This window comes from Aegilops tauschii, chromosome 6 (genome assembly GCF_002575655.3).
Source record: "Aegilops tauschii subsp. strangulata cultivar AL8/78 chromosome 6, Aet v6.0, whole genome shotgun sequence".
NCBI lineage: Eukaryota > Viridiplantae > Streptophyta > Magnoliopsida > Poales > Poaceae > Aegilops > Aegilops tauschii.
Genome location: NC_053040.3, coordinates 30329600 through 30347193, shown reverse-complemented (window position 1 = coordinate 30347193; position 17594 = coordinate 30329600). Strand labels below are relative to the sequence as shown.

General features: G+C 45.5%; 1 protein-coding gene and 1 pseudogene across 7 annotated transcripts; both read left to right on the top strand.

The window, feature by feature from the left end:
* The first annotated feature begins 125 nt into the window (after positions 1 to 125).
* Positions 126 to 7376, top strand: LOC109784374 (putative disease resistance protein RGA4). 7 transcript variants are annotated; one of them, XR_012187045.1, is made up of 6 exons: positions 126 to 651; positions 848 to 1903; positions 2829 to 4980; positions 5388 to 6449; positions 6562 to 6858; positions 6962 to 7376. XR_012187045.1 is itself a non-coding variant. In XM_040391774.3 (6 exons), exons 2-5 carry the CDS (start codon positions 863 to 865, stop codon positions 6678 to 6680), a joined length of 4374 nt encoding a protein of 1457 aa, XP_040247708.1. In that variant the 5' UTR covers positions 126 to 651; positions 848 to 862; the 3' UTR covers positions 6962 to 7376. The 7 variants fall into 7 exon arrangements, 2 of the variants coding, with proteins under 2 accessions (XP_040247708.1, XP_045085546.1); XR_012187047.1 differs by having other exon boundaries at positions 6566 to 6858; positions 6962 to 7357; XM_040391774.3 differs by having other exon boundaries at positions 6562 to 6680.
* Positions 7377 to 11871: 4495 nt separating this feature from the next.
* On the top strand, positions 11872 to 16085 carry LOC109784365 (disease resistance protein RGA2-like; annotated as a pseudogene).
* Positions 16086 to 17594: the final 1509 nt, after the last annotated feature.

The window sequence follows — 17594 nt, the reverse complement described above, 5'->3', positions numbered from 1 at the left end:
TCCGTTGTTGTAGATGCACTTTACGGGGTGCTTCTACTTGTGTTTTAACCAGCCCTTTTTTTTCTCAAAAAAGAAATAATGTATGGCGGGGAGTGGCTCTTGAGGAGAAGAGCGAGAAATTGGATCATCGGGAGAAGAGCCGTGTGTTCACCATTATTGCTTGCTGCGCACACGGAGGAGAGGAGCACGTTGCAGTTGGCGAATAGTGGTAGTACTACTGCTCCGGTAGTTAATGTTGACACACCCTCTCTCTCAATCATTCATCGCTCCGCCCCACTCCTCACTCCCTGCCCCCGGCCCTCCCTGCCTCCATTACTCGCCTCGCGTCTCTCCCAGCTGTCTCCATTAATCACCTCACTGGCCGCTGCCCAGATCTTCTGCCAACGCCGCGCCCCTCCTTCTCAGATCCAATCCAAGCGCAGCCTCCCTCCTGCTCAGATCTCCTCCAAGCGCCGCCGCCCTGCTTCCCCTTACCCTTCCTGCCGTGCTTCGTCCGTGCTAGCTTCTCCATGGCGACACGACGGTGAGGGCAGTGACAGCACAGCTGCAGCCGCGACGGCGGCGACGACGACGACGAGGAGTACTCAAACTTTGAGTGACACATAAGCTCTTCTCCTCTGGGTTTGCTTGCTTCTATCCATCCGGTATCAGGTAGCCGTAGCTTCTGCTTGCCTGTTTTTCTTTTCTTCGCTGTTTAGTTGGCATGCTTATAACTCGTTCCCCATGTTTGTCAGTTCAGCATTCCAACCTGCTGTCATTTTTTTTCTTCTACTAGTAATTAATCCTTAGCTGCACCGAATGGTGGGGAATGATAACGATATGGTAAGTTGGTTCATCTTTGTTACAGCAAAAGGAAGCGGAAATGACGATGGTCCTGGATGCCTTTGCATCCTACGTGCAAAACATGCTCACGGAGATGGTGAGTGAAGAGGTGCACATGCTGCTTGGAGTCACAAACCAGATCAAGAAGATGGACGTCAAGCTTAAGGACCTCAAGAACTTCCTCGCCGACGCTGACCGGAGAAACATCACCGACGAGAGCGTGCAGGAGTGGGTGGCCCAGCTCAAGCGTGCCATGTACGAAGCTACAGACATCCTTGACCTCTGTCAGCTCAAGGCCATGGAGCGCGGTCCCTCCACTGCAGATGTGGGGTGCTTCAACCCCTTGCTCTTCTGCATGCGGAATCCCTCCCATGCCCACGACATCGGCACCCGCATCAAGGCGCTCAACCAGAACCTCGACGACATCAAGGAGCGAAGCGCTGCTTTCAGCTTCATACCTCTTGGTTCCTCTGAGGATCCTAGTAGCAAGGTGCAAGCCTCTCGTTCTGGCAATAAGAGACGTGAGACGTCAGGGGTGTTTGACCGGTCGGCTGTAGTCGGAGAGAAGATTGAACAAGACACAAGAAAGCTGGTTGAGATCATGCTGAGTGAAAAGGAGGGCAACCCCAACATCATGGTGTTCGCCGTTGTCGGTGTCGGCGGAATCGGCAAGACCACTCTTGCCCACAAGGTCTTCAATGACGAAGCCTTGAACAACAAGTTCCAGAAGACGATATGGTTGAGCATCAACAAGGACTTTGATGAGGTTGAGTTGCTCAGGACAATCATCACGCAAGCGGGGGGAGTACATGGTGGTAATAAGGCGTTGGCTATGCTTCAGCCAATCCTTGTCACTACCTTGAAAGGGAAGAAGCTATTCCTGGTGCTGGATGATGTGTGGAACCATGGGGCGTGGGATGATGTGCTTAAAACACCCTTGGCTAATGTTGTGGCTCCAGGTAGCCGAGTCCTCGTCACTACTAGAGATGAAATAGTAGCTCGAATGATGAAAGTGGTGCTTCCCTACCACCATGTGGACAAATTAGATGAGGAGGATGCCTGGTCATTGCTCCAGAAACAGGTGTGTAACTAAATTCCATGGTTAATTTGGGGTATAGATATAATAATTGGCACATTCTTTTATGTATTATTCATTGCTCAAGAAACAGGTGTGTAACTAAACACCATACAACATGGACACTACATATACTTATGCCACAACACATGCAAGCCGCATGTGTACAGAAGGCACAATATATAGTTGGACTTAGTTATCAAATTTAGGTTGATGAAAGTTGGACAACCGTACTCCCATAACAACACTAGACCTCGTGTATGGTTTGCTGAATATAGTTCTATCTGGGGGTAATTAATTCATATATTTTTTTGTTAGTATACACCTAAAGGAATTTTTTACCTTTCCCGGCATTGTTTTCCCCTTTTAGAAAGCTAAAAATTTGAAATATATGTAGTCGCCACCTAAAATATGCGAGTCCAAAAAAATGGATAATTGGGATTGTACAAATTTTCTTTGATTTACAAAAGCTGAAAAACATTGGCCCTATTCTTCCGTTTCCATCATGTTCACAAATGCAGAGCCAATCCTTGGGCTAAAACTCATAAACTGTTTTCATCATGTTCACAAATACAATCAATCCTTGGGCTAAAACTCAGTCATGTTTGGTTGGAGGTGTCAATAAATCCACATTAAGTTGTACAGTACTATACCGCTGTATGAAAAGGCTGTAATCGGTCAATGATACTTAAATGTGCCCAGGCCCACTCACATGCCAGACGTCTCAGTTGACAGCAACGTCCCCGCTTACCAGTTCATTCACTCAATAATTCAATTTTGGTAGTACATTAACCAATATTTCGTGAGTCTCTTTTCTCCACTAGCCTATTATTGACTAATATTGCTTCGACACTAGCGGTTAACAAACGACTATTCCTTCTCTCAAGGAAAATCCACTACTTATTGACTGCATCAGTTCAACTGCTTGCAGATAATCTCAAGTGAGAATGATGGACGTGACATTGATATGCTCAAGGACATTGGGTTGCAAATTATAGCAAAATGTGATGGTTTGCCTCTTGCAGTCAAAGTAATGGGAGGTCTATTGTGTCAGAAGGACAAAAACCGCCATGAGTGGGAGATGGTTCTGGCTGATTCTGTATGGTCGATATCTGGAATGCCCGAAGAGCTAAACCATGCAGTGTATTTAAGCTATGAAGATTTACCTTCTACTGCCAAACAATGCTTTCTGCATTTCTCCCTTCTCCCTAAAACTGCAAAGTTTTTTTGCAATGAAATCATTGGCATGTGGATAAGTGAAGGATTTCTTCATGGGACCTCGGATGACTTAGAAGAACTCGGACGCAAGTACTATAAGGAGCTTATATTGAGGAATCTTATAGAGCCAAATATAGAGTATATCGATCAAAATCTTTGCAACATGCATGATGTTGTACGCTCATTTGCTCAGTTTGTGGCTAGAGATGAGGCACTAGCAGCTCACAGTGGGGAAACTAATATTGTTAGTAGACTTAGTGCACATGAGTTTCTTCGGTTATCTCTAGAAAGCAAAGCATCAGAATCAGATGGGTTAGACTGGAGTTCTTTGCAGGCACAAAAGACACTAAGGGCGCTAATATCAGTTGGCTATATAAATATCAAGCCTGGGGATTCCTTGGTTCATTTTCCATGTCTACGAACTTTATGTATATATTCTGCACATGTTGTAGCATTGCATGAATCTTTGCATGAACTCAAGCACCTGAGGTACTTGTCGTTAATAAACACGGACATATCTAGTCTGCCGGATAGCATTGGAAAGATGAAATTCTTGCAGTACATTAGCCTTCATGGATGCGAACAATTTGTGAAAGTTCCGCATAGCTTTGTAAAGTTAGGGCTGCTAAGGTACCTTAGCTTCAGTGGAACAAGCATAGAAGGCATACCTAAGGGGTTTCATGCTCTAACGAACTTGAGGGTATTAACTGGGTTTCCAGCCCAGGTGGATGGTGATTGGTGCAGTTTGGAAGAGTTGGGTCCTCTTTCTCAGCTCAAGCATCTTGAATTGGACGGATTGGAGAATATAACTGCTTCCTCATCTGCAACAAAGGCAAAGCTTGGCAACAAGGTGCAACTTACTATTCTATTCTTAAATTGTGGTAGTATACTGGGAGATGATGGGCTGATTAAAGAGGAAGATGGTGTCTCTGAGGAAAAGCAACAACGAATCGAGAAGGTGTTTGAGGAGCTCTGCCCTCCGCACAGGTTAGAAACTCTTGTCATCAAGGGATATTTTGGCCAAAGGCTACCATTGTGGATGATGTCATCATCAGCTGTGCCCCTCAAGAGCTTGAGGAATCTGTTCATTACTGACCTAGCTTGCTGCACACAACTTCCTGATGGCCTTTCTCAGCTCCCCTTTTTAGAGTTCATTCAGATCAATCATGCTCCAGCCATCAAACGTATTAGACCTGAATTCATACAGTCCTACCATCAGCACAGTCCCTGTCCTTCCCAGATGGTGGCTGCATTTCCGAGATTGCATGTGATGAATTTAATAGGAATGGTGGAATGGGAGGAGTGGGAGTGGGAGGAGCAAGTGCAAGCCTTTCCTGTCTTGCAGCAGCTTATGCTAGAGCAGTGCAAATTGAAATGTCTTCCTCCTGGCCTTGCCTCCCAGGCAAGGGCTTTGAATTCGTTATCCATAACATCTGTCCAAGGTCTTGTCTCTCTAGAGAACTTTCCATCTCTGGTTGAGCTGGATCTGGATGAAATCCTTGACCTGGAGAGGATCACTAATCTTCCAAGACTACAGAAGCTTACCATTGAAGACTGCCCAAAGCTGAAGACATTGGAAGGTGTTCCTGCACTCCAGAGGCTCATACTCACGGATGAAGACATGAAGACACTCCCAGAATACATGGGAGGTATAAACCCAAGGCATTTGGAGCTATATTGTAGCCTTGCACTGCTCACTTCCATAGCCGCTGCACAGTCTGGCCCTGAGTGGGACAAGTTCAGCCATGTTAAGCATGTCAAAGCATATGCATCTGAAGGAGATAATACAAAGAAATGGTTCGTCTTGTACACAGCTGATCCCTACAACTTGGAGACAAATGTCAGCCGTTCTTTCATGTCCAGAGGTAATTTCACATTGCTCGTTCATCTTAATTTGTCTATCTATTCTGGTTATCTGAACTATTCTGTTTGTAATGTACATTTTGTCAGTATGCTGGAGTTTGCATATTGCCAACTATTCCTTTTGAATAGACCCTTCTAAAGTAGGACAACAATAATATGCTAGTAATGTCTGCATAGATGTATTACTAGCTTTTTCTCTTTAGAAATAGATGACTGGCTTTTTATCGTTTTGTTCACCGATGCTATTTTCTGATTTGGCGAGTCCATCATTTGCTTAGTTACTGTTGTTCACACTTGTTCCCTACTGCTCATATGTTATTTCATCTCACTGTTTTAACTCTGTCACAGTTGAGTTCTTGACTTGCAAGCTTTAGTCCGTCATTCACTTTTATCCTTTTTTCTCATGCAGGAACCTTAACCTCTTTTGAGGACACACAACGATTTGAGCATGTCTTCAAAATGACAAGAAAAACATTTAGCTACATCTGCAGCTTGGTGATGAAGCCGTCAATGAAAGATATGAACAGCTACACATTTGTTGACGGGAGGGTACTTTCTTTAGAAGACCGAGTGGCCGTTTCTCTGAAAAGGTTGTACTCTAGTGAGCCACCGGAGACCATAGGATCCTCTGTTGGTGTGAACGAGTCAACTCTTTTATTGGTAACTGAGAGCTTCGTTGTGTCTGTGGACAAGCGAGCAGGGCACCATTCGCGCTGGCCAGACTCCAGCGAAATGGATAAGATCAAATCCATGTTTGAAAAGATCCACAATATGCATAACTGTTGCGGTGTTATATGTACAACTCACATCCCATTTGGGCCAAACTGGGACCGTGAGAAGAATGACAGCATCCTAGTACAGCTCGTCATTGATCCAGAGATGAGGTTCAGGTCCATTTGGTGGGGACGGATAAGCAGTATGAACATGTTGAGTATTTTGCATGAATCTAATTTGTTCAATGAGTGCGAGGAGGGCGGTTACCTGAATGGCAGCAAGCTGAAGGTGGCATTAGATGGATCAGAAGTCGGGGAATACATAATTGGTGATGCAGGATTCCCTCTTCTCCCGTGGCTACTCACACCTTACCAGGAAGAAGACCTCTCAGACTCCAAGGCGGAGTTCAATAGGAGACACAACGCAGCCACAACCTGCGCTCTGAAGGCGCTGGCAAGGTTCAAAGACACATGGAAGTACCTGCAGGGAGAGACGTCATGCCCTGTCAATCCGGACACACTAGTTGAAACAATCCATGCCTGCTGCTACTTGCATAACATAGTTATAGATATGGAGGAGGATGGGGCCATGCCGAGCATTGAGGAGCCGGATGACTCTGAGGATGATGCAGCCACGTCGAGCGTTGAGGAGCCGGATGAGTCTGAGGAACTGCGCCAGGTAGCAAATGAGGATGCTGTCGTGGCGAGGGATATGCTGTCGCAATACTTCTTGACCACCATGTCATCTGAATCGGGAGGTGAATTAAGATAACTTGTCCTACATCTTGATTTGTTTGTTTGGTTTCTATGTCCACGAATTTGTCATAATTAATTATTTCTTCCTGTTGTTTACATCCTTCATCTGTTTAGTCAGCCCGGTGGATGCAGAGGAGGACCATGAAGTAGTTGCATCGGGCTCAGGGGATGAAGACAAGGAACAAGAACTGAAAAACAACTTGTTTCTGCCACATCTTCCAGCTTCATTCTAGGTACTACTGCTAGCATCAAGTTTTGTTCTCTTGTTGGTTTGTTATTTTGATACGGCACTAATGTGAATAAGAATCTCCGATCAACTCCGAAAGAAAGGAACTGATACAACACATTATATACCTGTTAGCTGAGACTCTTATGCATTTCACCCTGCATCAGCGGTTGCTTCAATTGACGGTCCATCCATTTAATAGCATCTCTGAATTGCAAATGGAGTTAACAGCTACACTCTTGGTGCAAATGAAAATTGATGATATATTTAAAACCTTGATTTGACCAGGTTGAAGGGAAAGCCCACCATCCTGCTGGAAGCTGGGAGCTCTTAAATCCATGCACGCGAAGCAGCCCATGCGATGGAGCCAGAGACGACTCTGATGCTGCGACAGGAAGTGAAGTTGGGCATTCTTTTTTATACTGTACTATAATTTCAGCAAAGACAGTTGTTGGCATGTACTGTATGTGTTGAAAAAACGACGCTTGTGGCGTAGAAGATGCATGGAGACTCTCTGTAGTTCCCAGTCAGTGTACGTCGTGGAGACCCAGGCTCTCTTCTCATTCAGTTGGTTCCCTTCACTCGTTGATTTTCAGTTTTGTTAATTCGGCTGGAACCTGTGCATTTTTGGGTACTTCCATATTTGCCGTGCTTGAGCATGGCTGAAAGTGTCTGTCTAATTCAGTTCGTGCGTTTTGCTTTTCGCTTTATTTCCCCTCTTGGTTGTTGTTGTTGCAACACTGACATCTCAGAGTCAGAGTTACCTATGTCTGTTTGTCTGTAGTTCCCGTCTGTCGGTCGGTTGATGCAAACTTGAGAATTTGCTTTGCATACATACAAGTAAAGGGCAGGCTGTACTTGGTGGAAAATTTCAAATCAAAATACACCTGAATGTGATACACAGCACATGCTGCAGAGGGCAATGTTACCTGGACTGATGCTTCTTCTTCTTCTTCTTCAGTGTGCACTGCACTAACACTACACTACATGAATAGAGCTGCTGTTTCTTATTGGGCTGACTGATTCTGCATCGATTGGCATGTGATCAGGTGCCAGCAGTGCACCACCACCACAGAAGGTAGGGCTTTTAGCTTTGAACCTACTACTACTTATAGGTTATTATTATTATGCCAATGGTGAAATCTCAGGCATTGTCACGAGCCAAAATATCAGCACCGGCCCCAAGGCCACAGGCCATAAGACAACATCACCAGATCCCACCTGTGATTGTGATGCTCAAAGGTTTCGACGTGACCAGCCACCATACTGAACTTTCCCAGAATTCAAAGGAGGGATTTGGAGCTCGCAGGGACTCAGAATCGAGACCAACACTCAGAGGCGTGCGCTGCTACCCACTTCACCACACTGCCACTTGTTGTATTTTGTAGTGCGAAAAATATAAGAAGACACAGCAACATCCATATATATGAAATATTTTCTGATTTTTTTTTTGAAACATTCATTAAAAAATGTCAACACTTTTCAAATGTCGAATAGTTTTTGAATTTATGGACAGATTTGAGCAAATTATTTCTGAAATTTGAACAAAATTTAAAAACGTGAACAATTTCCAAACATCTTTTGAAACATGAACAATTTTAAACATTTGTGGTTTCTTTTTTTAGGGTTTTGTTTGTCCCATTTCCCTTCCGTTTTTATATCTTTTTATTACATTTTCATTTCCTTTAAAAAAATTGTGAACTATTTTTAAATCATGAACCTTTTCTTAAATCCGTCAACTTTTCAAATTCTTGAATATTTTCTTAAATTCGCGAACTTTTTTTTTGAAATCCGTGAATTTTTCTTCAAATTCATGATCTCACCTCAACTTTTACAAAAACTTTTCAAAGTCTGCGATTTTTTTTCAAATTCGTAAACATTTGTTTTCAAAATGGACGAACTGTTTTAATATCCGACAAAACTTGGCCAGCCCAATAGACACCTTACGTGAGCGATGTCTATTTTTTTCGTTTTTCTTTTCTATTTTCACTAATTCATTTTTCGCCTTTTTGAAATTTATTATTCTTTTTGAAGCCTGTTTAATAATTTTTTCTTGCTTTCAAACATTGTTTACAATTTTATAAAATTTTCTGGAATTTAAAAGATGTTCCTGTTTTTGAATTTCTTTTGTTCACAAATTTAAGAAATGCTTGCATTTCAAAAAAGTCGATAAATTTTAAAAAGTACGTCGTTTAGTGGTCGCAGAATCTCAATGTATTTTTTTATTATGTTTGAGATGATTTGTACTTTCGATGAACTTTTATAATAGATGTGATGTTTTACGAAAAAAAGCTCAAAACTTGGCAAAATTTGGTCTTTCAGATTGTGTTATGTTTGGCTTGAAGTGGCTCGGGATTATGTATTAATCCCTATGAACATTGTTGTTAGAGCAACTATGGTCGAACCCTCACAAGGGTTTAACTCCTAAAAAGTTTTCCTTTTGAGTAGTTAAACCGGACCTAGCCCAAACTTCAAACGGTTTAACTCCTCAAAAAATTTAGGTGGCGCATCGGCTGCACCTCAAATTTGAGCAGCCGAACCGAGTTCTCAGAAAAAAGTTTTCCTCCCCCGCTTGGCTGCCTCCACGTCGGTGCTGCCCTCCTGCCTCTGTCGCTTTCCTTTCCTCGCCGCCAACCGTGCAACCCCCAACCCACTTTGATTTGACCGCCGCCCACCATCGTAACCCGAATCGACGGATCTAACCACTGCCAATGGGTAGGGCCACCCCGTATCCTTGTTTCATTCAGAAGGGTCCACACAGCCACCCGAGCACCTGCCGCCGTCGCCCACTCGAGATCCATGTCTCAGCCACCGTTGCAGCCGAAGAAGAAGTAGTATGGTGGGTGGCAATGGTTGTGGGGCCCTTGGGCTGCAGAGATCAGCAATCTGAACACGTGGGATAAGCGGTGGCTCGGCACATTCCAATCCGCGGAGCAGCCGGCGGGCGCGCACGACATGGCGAAGGTAACTACTTCCCCCTTGGTAGCCGCATCCCGGACTTCGTCGAGCCTCGAGTGGTCTCCCATCGTGAGGAGAACGGGAATTGTTAGACCATGAACCAGCTTGAGGCCGACTGCCTCGGCAAGCCTATATGGCCGAGCTCACCACGAAGAATCGGGAGTTTGTCGCCGCGGTTAACTCCTTAAATGCCTCCTCAAACTTAACTCTTTAAAAATTTGAGGAGTTAAAAAGTTTTGGTTGGGCGTAGTCGAATCCTACAATTAACTCCCTAAATAAAAAGAACTAACCTCAAAAAAAGAAAAACTAAATTATGTGGCATACACACAAGACACAACTACTAATTCCACATGAGCGCAAAAGAAAAGGAAATTACTAATTCTACTGGCAAAGAAAGCTCGAGGTGATTCATTACTACAGCATCAGATGCCACTTTGGTGGAGCTTTAATTTGGCGTGCCCCGGAGTGGAGAGCAAAGCATCTCTCGCCTCGCCTTGTGTTGAGAGCAAAGCAGGCAGCCAGGCAGCGTGTGCCATTGCTCAAAGCATCGATTCTCTCCCCCTAAGCTAAGAGCATCTCCAGCAGTTCGGCCCCCAGGGCGTCGAAAAAGAACGGCCTGGGGCCGAGCCGACGCTAGATCGGTCTCTGGGGTTCGTTTCTCCCCAGCCACGCCTCCAGGTGCCGCCCCCCAAGGCGCCCCATATTCGAACTCCATCGTTCCCGCTCAAAGAAAAGCGATCATCGCAATAGTTCGGCGATTCAGTGCCACAGTTCGGCGATCAAACAAAAGGACACGCGGAAGGAGTACATCAAACGTTGAGCTCAACCTCCGGCGGCGGCGTCGTCGGCGTACGCGGGCTGGAAGGAGTCGGCACGGCTTCCGGGCTGGTCGGCGTGGCTTCTGTGCTGCCGGGCGCGGCGGAGGCACCGTCGGTGGGCGTCGCCGAGGCATCGTCATCAGCCGCCGGGCTGGGCGGCAGCGTCGGCGTCGCCGGTATCTGATTCAGGATGAGGCACTCCTCTTCCTTGGACGTCCACTTGATGCGTGGCTCGCCGGGCTTGGCTCGCCGGGTAGGGACGAGGCGAGAGTTTGGCAGGAGGAATGGAGAAGAGCGGGGAGCCTAGAGGGGAAAGCGGGAGAAAACGGCGGGAAAAGGGCTTCAGTCGCCGACAGAGCAGCCCCACGCCGCTTTTCGCTTGTGCCGGCGCGCCCAGGCGACACCCGGCCGCTTGGGTTCGGGGCGGGATCGCCGGCTCTGTATTTCGCCCAAACCGGCGCTAAACGAGATCCTGGGGGCGCGACTGGGCCGATTTTCGGCCACCGGCGCCAAAAATTCGCCTGGGGGCTATTGGGGGCGCGGCTGGAGATGCTCTAAGCTAGCTACATGGCTTTTTTCTATGTACCCCCGGATCCATCAATGCCCCTGCCTGCGCAACCATACCTCGCCCACTTCCTCCTCCGGCGCGCCATACGCCACACAGCACACAAATCCCATCCAATCCAAGGTTTTGGTTACCGGTCGAAATTTCAAGATTTCCCATGGTTACCGTGTATTTCCGTGCCCCTCGGTAAATCCATACACCGAGCAAAAAATACCATTTTTTTGAATTTTTTAAATTTAAACTCTCGATTTATAGTAAAGTACGTAGGATGTAATTAATGCCATGAGAGTTGGTTTTGGTGTGTTGGTACCGACCTACTTCCTGTTTTGAGAGGTCTCTGGTTCAAATGTTCATTCATTTACTTATTTGAATTTAAAATTCAACTATAAAATTCGTTCGAAATATTCTCAGTATTTCTCGGTAACCATGGTAACCACGTTTACCAGTCCTCCTTGATAAAAATGCCTCATTCGGTAACCAAAACATTGATCCAATCTGAATTGAGGTGCCTCGCTACAAATCGCGACGGACTAGGCTCAAATTTCGGTGTCCCGGCGCCGGCGGGGTTTGGTCGCCCCACCTCCCGCCTTCACCGCTGGGTCCCGGTTCAGCCGCGCGGTGGCTGACTCCTGACGGCCCCGGAGCGGCGCAGTTCCTAGGCGTGGTGGCGAATCGCTTCTGGGCGCCGCCGCCGTCAGATTGGGGAACTTTTATTGGACAAACAAAACAAAAATCCGAGCTTGACTGGTGAGTCCCAGATGTAAAACTCTTTACTGCAGCAGTTTCAAGTTTCAGGTTTATCAGCTGATATGTTGGTTTACCCTCTTTTCTTACAGCGAAACACAGTAAAAATGGCCATGGTCCTGGATGCTTTTGCATCCTACGTGCAAAACATGCTGACCGAAATGGTGAGCGAGGAGGTGCACATGTTGCTTGGAGTCGGAGACGAGATCGACAAGATGGACCTCAAGAACTTCCTCGCCGACGCCCACAGGAGAAACATCACTGACGAGAGCGTGCGAGAGTGGGTGGGCCAGCTCAAGCATGCCATGTACGAAGCTGCCGACATCCTCGACCTCTGCCAGCTCAAGGCCATGCATGGAGCGGGGTCCATCCAAAGTAGACTGCGGGTGCTTCAACCCCTTGCTCTTTTGCATGCGGAATCCCTCCCATGCCCGTGACATCGGCACCCGCATCAAGGCGCTCAACAAGAGGCTTGACACCATCAAGGAGCGAAGCGCTGCTTTTAGCTTCATCAATCTTGGTTCCTATGAGGATCGTAGCATCAATGTGCACGCCCCTCGTTCTAGTGATGCCGGGCGTGAGACATCAGGGGAGTTCGACCGGCAGGGTGTAGTCGGGGAGAAGATCAAAGAAGACACAAGAAAACTGGTTGAGATGATGCTTTCTGAAAAAAAGCAACAACAACATCATGGTGTTCGCTGTTGTTGGTGTCGGTGGGATCGGTAAGACCACTCTTGCCCAGAAAATCTTCAATGACGAAACCATGAAGGCCAAGTTTGACAAAACAATGTGGTTGAGCATCAACAAGGACTTCGACAAGGTTGAGCTGCTAAGGACAATCATCACTCTTGCCGGAGGAATACATGGAGGTGAAAAGGCATTGACTGTGCTTCAGCCAATCCTTGCCACTACCTTGAAAGGGAAGAAGCTATTCTTGGTGCTAGATGATGTGTGGGACCATGGAGCATGGGACAATGTGCTTAAAACACCCTTGGCTAATGTCTTGGCCTGAGGTAGCCGAGTCCTCGTCACTACTAGAGATGAAAGAGTAGCTCGGGGAATGAAAGCTGTGCTTCCCTACCACCATGTCAACAAGTTGGAGGAGGAGGATGCCTGGTCATTGCTCAAGAAACAGGTGTGTAACTAAATCTCATTCATCTTTAACATTACTAGTTGCATAGTACTTGATTTGGGTGGAGATATAATAATTGGGCACACTCTTTTATATATTGTTCTTTGAGATTATGACATGAATCCTACAATACGAACACTATATATATTTATGCCACCTCACATGCACCCGCCACATGTGTTATCGTCGCACAGAAGGCGGAATAGTTCGGCCGAGGTATCAAATTCAGGTTGATGAAAATTGGACATCTGCACTCCCACAACAACACCAGAACTCATATTCATATATTCTCACATGTATCTTTTTTCCGAATATATAGTTGTACCTGGGAGTAATTAATAGTGTATGTTTTTTTTCCTATTTTTGTGTTTGTTTTTCCCTTTTAGCATGCTAAAATTTCAAACTATTCGTAGTCGTCACCTAAAATGCAAGTCCAAACAAAATCGATAATTAGGATCTTATAAATGTTCTTCAATTTATAAAAGGTGAGAAACAGTGGTATTATTCTTCCATTTTCATCATGTTCACAAATACAGTCAATCCTTGGCCTAAAATTCAGTCATGTTTGGCTGGAGCCTGGAGGCATCAATAAATCCACATTAAGTGGTACAGTCTATACCACAGTATGAAAAGGTTGTAATCGGCAGAATGATACCAAAGCGTGCCCGGGCCCACCAATAGGTGTAGCCAACCCGTCCCATAATCTGCCAACATGGATAAAAATAAAAGCTGGTACTTCACATTCTTCTCCTTATTTGGATGTCCAGATTATAAAATTTCCTATATAGAATTATAGATAATTTAAACATGTAATAAGCCTATCACCTTGTGTAGTTGCAGATAAAATATGACTCTGGTTTTTCTGGCACAAAATATGACTTTGTTTTCTTGAGGATGAGTATTTGTATTTGTAGTACCTATCCGCATAATTAAGTACTAATCTATTTAGTTTCTGAGATTAAACTAAGATCTATAACGATCAATAGCCGCTCACATGCTATAGGGCATCCCAGTTGACAGCAACATGCCCCACTTACCAGCTCATTCACTTGATAGTTCAATTTAGACAGTATATTAACTGATCTTTCATGAGTCTCTTTACTCCACTAGCCTACTATTGACTAATATTGAGTTGACACTAGTAGCGGTTAAAAAATTACTATTTTTTCTCTCAAGAAAAACCCTCGTTATTGACCATCAGTTCAACTGCTTGCAGATAATCTTAAGTGAAACAGATGAACGTGAAATTGATATGCTCAAGGATATTGGAGTGCAGATTATAGCAAAATGTGATGGTCTGCCTCTTGCTGTCAAAATAATGGGAGGGCTCTTGTGTCAGAAGGACAAAAAACACCATGAGTGGGAGATGGTTCTGGATGATTCTATATGGTCAATATCTGGACTGCCTGAAGAGCTAAACCATGCAGTATATTTAAGCTATGAAGATTTATCTTCTTGTGCCAAACAATGCTTTCTGCATTACTCTCTTCTACCTAAAACTGCAGTGTTTTATAGAGATGAAATCATTGGCATGTGGGTTAGTGAAGGATTTGTTCATGGGAACTCTGATGACTTAGAAGAACTAGGAAACAAGTACTATAAGGAGCTGATACTGAGGAATCTTGTGGAGCCAAATACACAATATGTTGATCAGTGTGTCTGCAACATGCATGATGTTGTACGCTCATTTGCTCAGATTGTGGCTAGAAATGAGGCACTAGCAACTTGCAGTGGAGAAACTAATATTGTTAGTAAACTTAGTGCACATGAGTTTCTTCAAATATCTTTAGAAAGCAAAGGATCAGAATCAGATGGTTTAGACTGGAGTTCTTTGCAAGCACAATGTACACTAAGGGTGCTAAGTTCAGTTGGCTTATAAATATCAAGCCTGGTGATTCCTTGGTTAATTTACCATGTCTACGAACTTTATATATATATATATATATATATATATATATATATATATATATATATATATATATATATATATATATATATATTCTGCACATGTTGTAGCTTTGCTTGAATCTATGCATGAACTCAAGCACCTGAGGTACTTGTCCTTGGAAAACACTGATATATCTAGTTTGCCAGATAGCATTGGAAAGATGAAACTGTTGCAGTACATAAGTCTTAGTGAATTGTTAAACTTCCACCTAGCATTGTAAAGTTAGGGCAGCTAAGGCACCTTAACTTCGTTGGAACAAGTATAAAAGGCATACCCAGGGGGTTTTGTGCTCTAACAAACTTGAGGATAGTACTTGACTTTCCAGTCCAAGTGGATGGTGATTGGTGCAGTTTGGAAGAGTTGGGTCCTCTTTCTCGTCTCAAGAAACTTCAATTGGGCGGACTGGAGAATATTACTGCTTCCTCATCTGCAACAAAGGCAAAGCTTGGCGACAAGGTGCATCTTACCAACCTAATGTTAAACTGTGCTAGTATATTGGGAGATGATGGGCTGATTAAAGAGGAAGATGGTGTCTCTGAGGAAGAGCAACAACAAATCGAGAAGGTGTTTGATGAGCTCTGCCCTCCGCCTAGGTTAGAATATCTTGATATCACTGGATTTTTTGGTCGATGGCTTCCAAGGTGGATGATGTTATCACCAGTTGTGCCCCTCCAGAGATTGAGAATTTTGTTCATTTGGGACTTGGCTTGTTGTATACAGCTTCCTAACGGCTTGTGTCAGCTCCCTTATTTGGAGTACATTCAAATCAACCGTGCTCCAGCCATCAAGAGTGTTGGACCTGAATTCCTGCACTCGTACCATCACCACAGTCCTCGTCCTTCCCAGATGGTGGCTGCATTTCCAAGATTGCATGAGTTGGATTTTACAGGAATGGTGGAATGGGAGGACTGGGAGTGGGAGGAGCAAGTGCAAGCCTTTCCTGTCTTGGAGGAGCTTATGCTAAAACAATGCAAATTGAAGTGTCTTCCTGCTGGCCTTGCCTCCCAGGCAAGGGCTTTGAATAAATTAAACATATACTATGTCCAGGGTCTCATCTCTGTAGAGAACTTTCCATCTCTGGTTGAGCTGAATCTGGATGAAAACCTTGACCTGGAGAGGATCACTAATCTTCCCAGACTGCAGAAGCTTTCCATGGAAGACTGCACAAAGCTGAAGGTGTTGGAGGGTGTTCCTGCACTCCAGAGGCTCGTTCTCGCGGATAAAGTCACGGAGACACTCCCATAATACATGGGAGGTTTATACCTAAGGTATCTAGAGCTATACTACAGCCTAGCGCTGCTCGCTTCCATAGCAGCGGGTTAATCTAGCCCTGAGTGGGACAAGTTCAGGCACATTGAGCATGTCAAGGCATATGCACGCGAAGGAGGTATTTCAAAGAAATGGTATGTCTTGTACACGGCTAATCCCTACAATTTGGAGACTGTTAGATAAAAAGCAACTTAGCTTTACTGAGGGCCAAAGTCCATTACATATACATGTGTGGTAAAGTGCAGGAAACCCCTTGTACAATGGGGATATACCGAAAAGAGACTATACACATCTAACACCCCCCCTCAAACTCATGGTGGATCAACAACACTGAGTTGGAGAGGAAAAAGCCATGCTGCGCTCGAGTCTGTGCCTTCGTGAAGAAGTCAGCCAGCTGTAACTCAGAGGGCACATAGTGAAGAGCGAGAGTCTGATCCTGCACAGCAGCACGCACAAAGTGGGCATCCATACCGATGTGCTTGGTGAGCTCATGCTTCACCGGCTCACGCGCAATACTGATAGCACCGGTACTGTCTGACAGTAAGGGAGTCGAGGTAGTAGCAGACACACCAAAATCCTCAAGTAACCACCGTAACCAGATCACCTCAGCCGTCAACATAGCCATGGCTCGCAACTCAGCCTCTGTACTCGAGCAAGAAACTGCAGTCTGTTTCTTCGTCTTTCAGGCAATAAGAGAGCCACCAAGAAAGACACAATAAGCAGACAGCGAGCGTCGATCAGAGGGATCACTAGCCCAAGTAGCATCAGAGTAGGCCTGGAGCTTAAGAGAGCTGAAGCGGGGAAAGAAAAGTCGCTGAGAGATCGTGCCACGAAGATATCGCAGAACACGGAGGAGATGACTATAGTGGACAGAGGTTGGGGCGGAAACAAACTAACTCAGGATGTGGACAGGATAGGAGATGTCAGGTCGCGTAACAACAAGATAGACAAGACTGCCAACAAGGTGACGATAGCGAGTGGGATTAAAAAGATGGTCACCATCAGAGGCACGAAGCTGAATGTTGAGCCTCTGGCAGAGAAGCTCCGTCCTTGTTGATCAGTGGCAGCGGCAGGAGGCAGCGGCGGTCCTGCGCCAGAGCTCGTAGGGGCTCCTTACCTTGCGCGGCATGCGGGGACACCGGAGCGACATGATCTGGCCGGCATGCCTGGATACGAGCGGAGATGGGGCTGCACGCCCGACGGTGGCCGGCGGTGGAGAATCCCCGTCCTTGTCCGTCAGTGGCAGCGGCAGGAGGCGGCGGTCCTGCGCCGGAACCTGGGCTGCCTTACCTCGCGCGGCGTGACAGCAACGGTTGATAGGTCGATGTGTAAGATACAAAGAGATCGGCTCCACCGGCTCTTGATTGAGTGACTCATCGATCGGTTGCAGAAGGCGAGAGAGCAATTCGTTGACCAAAGGAACGCTACGAACTAAAGAGAACTTGAGTCACACGATTTGATTGGAAAAGAAAAAAGAAAAAAGCTGA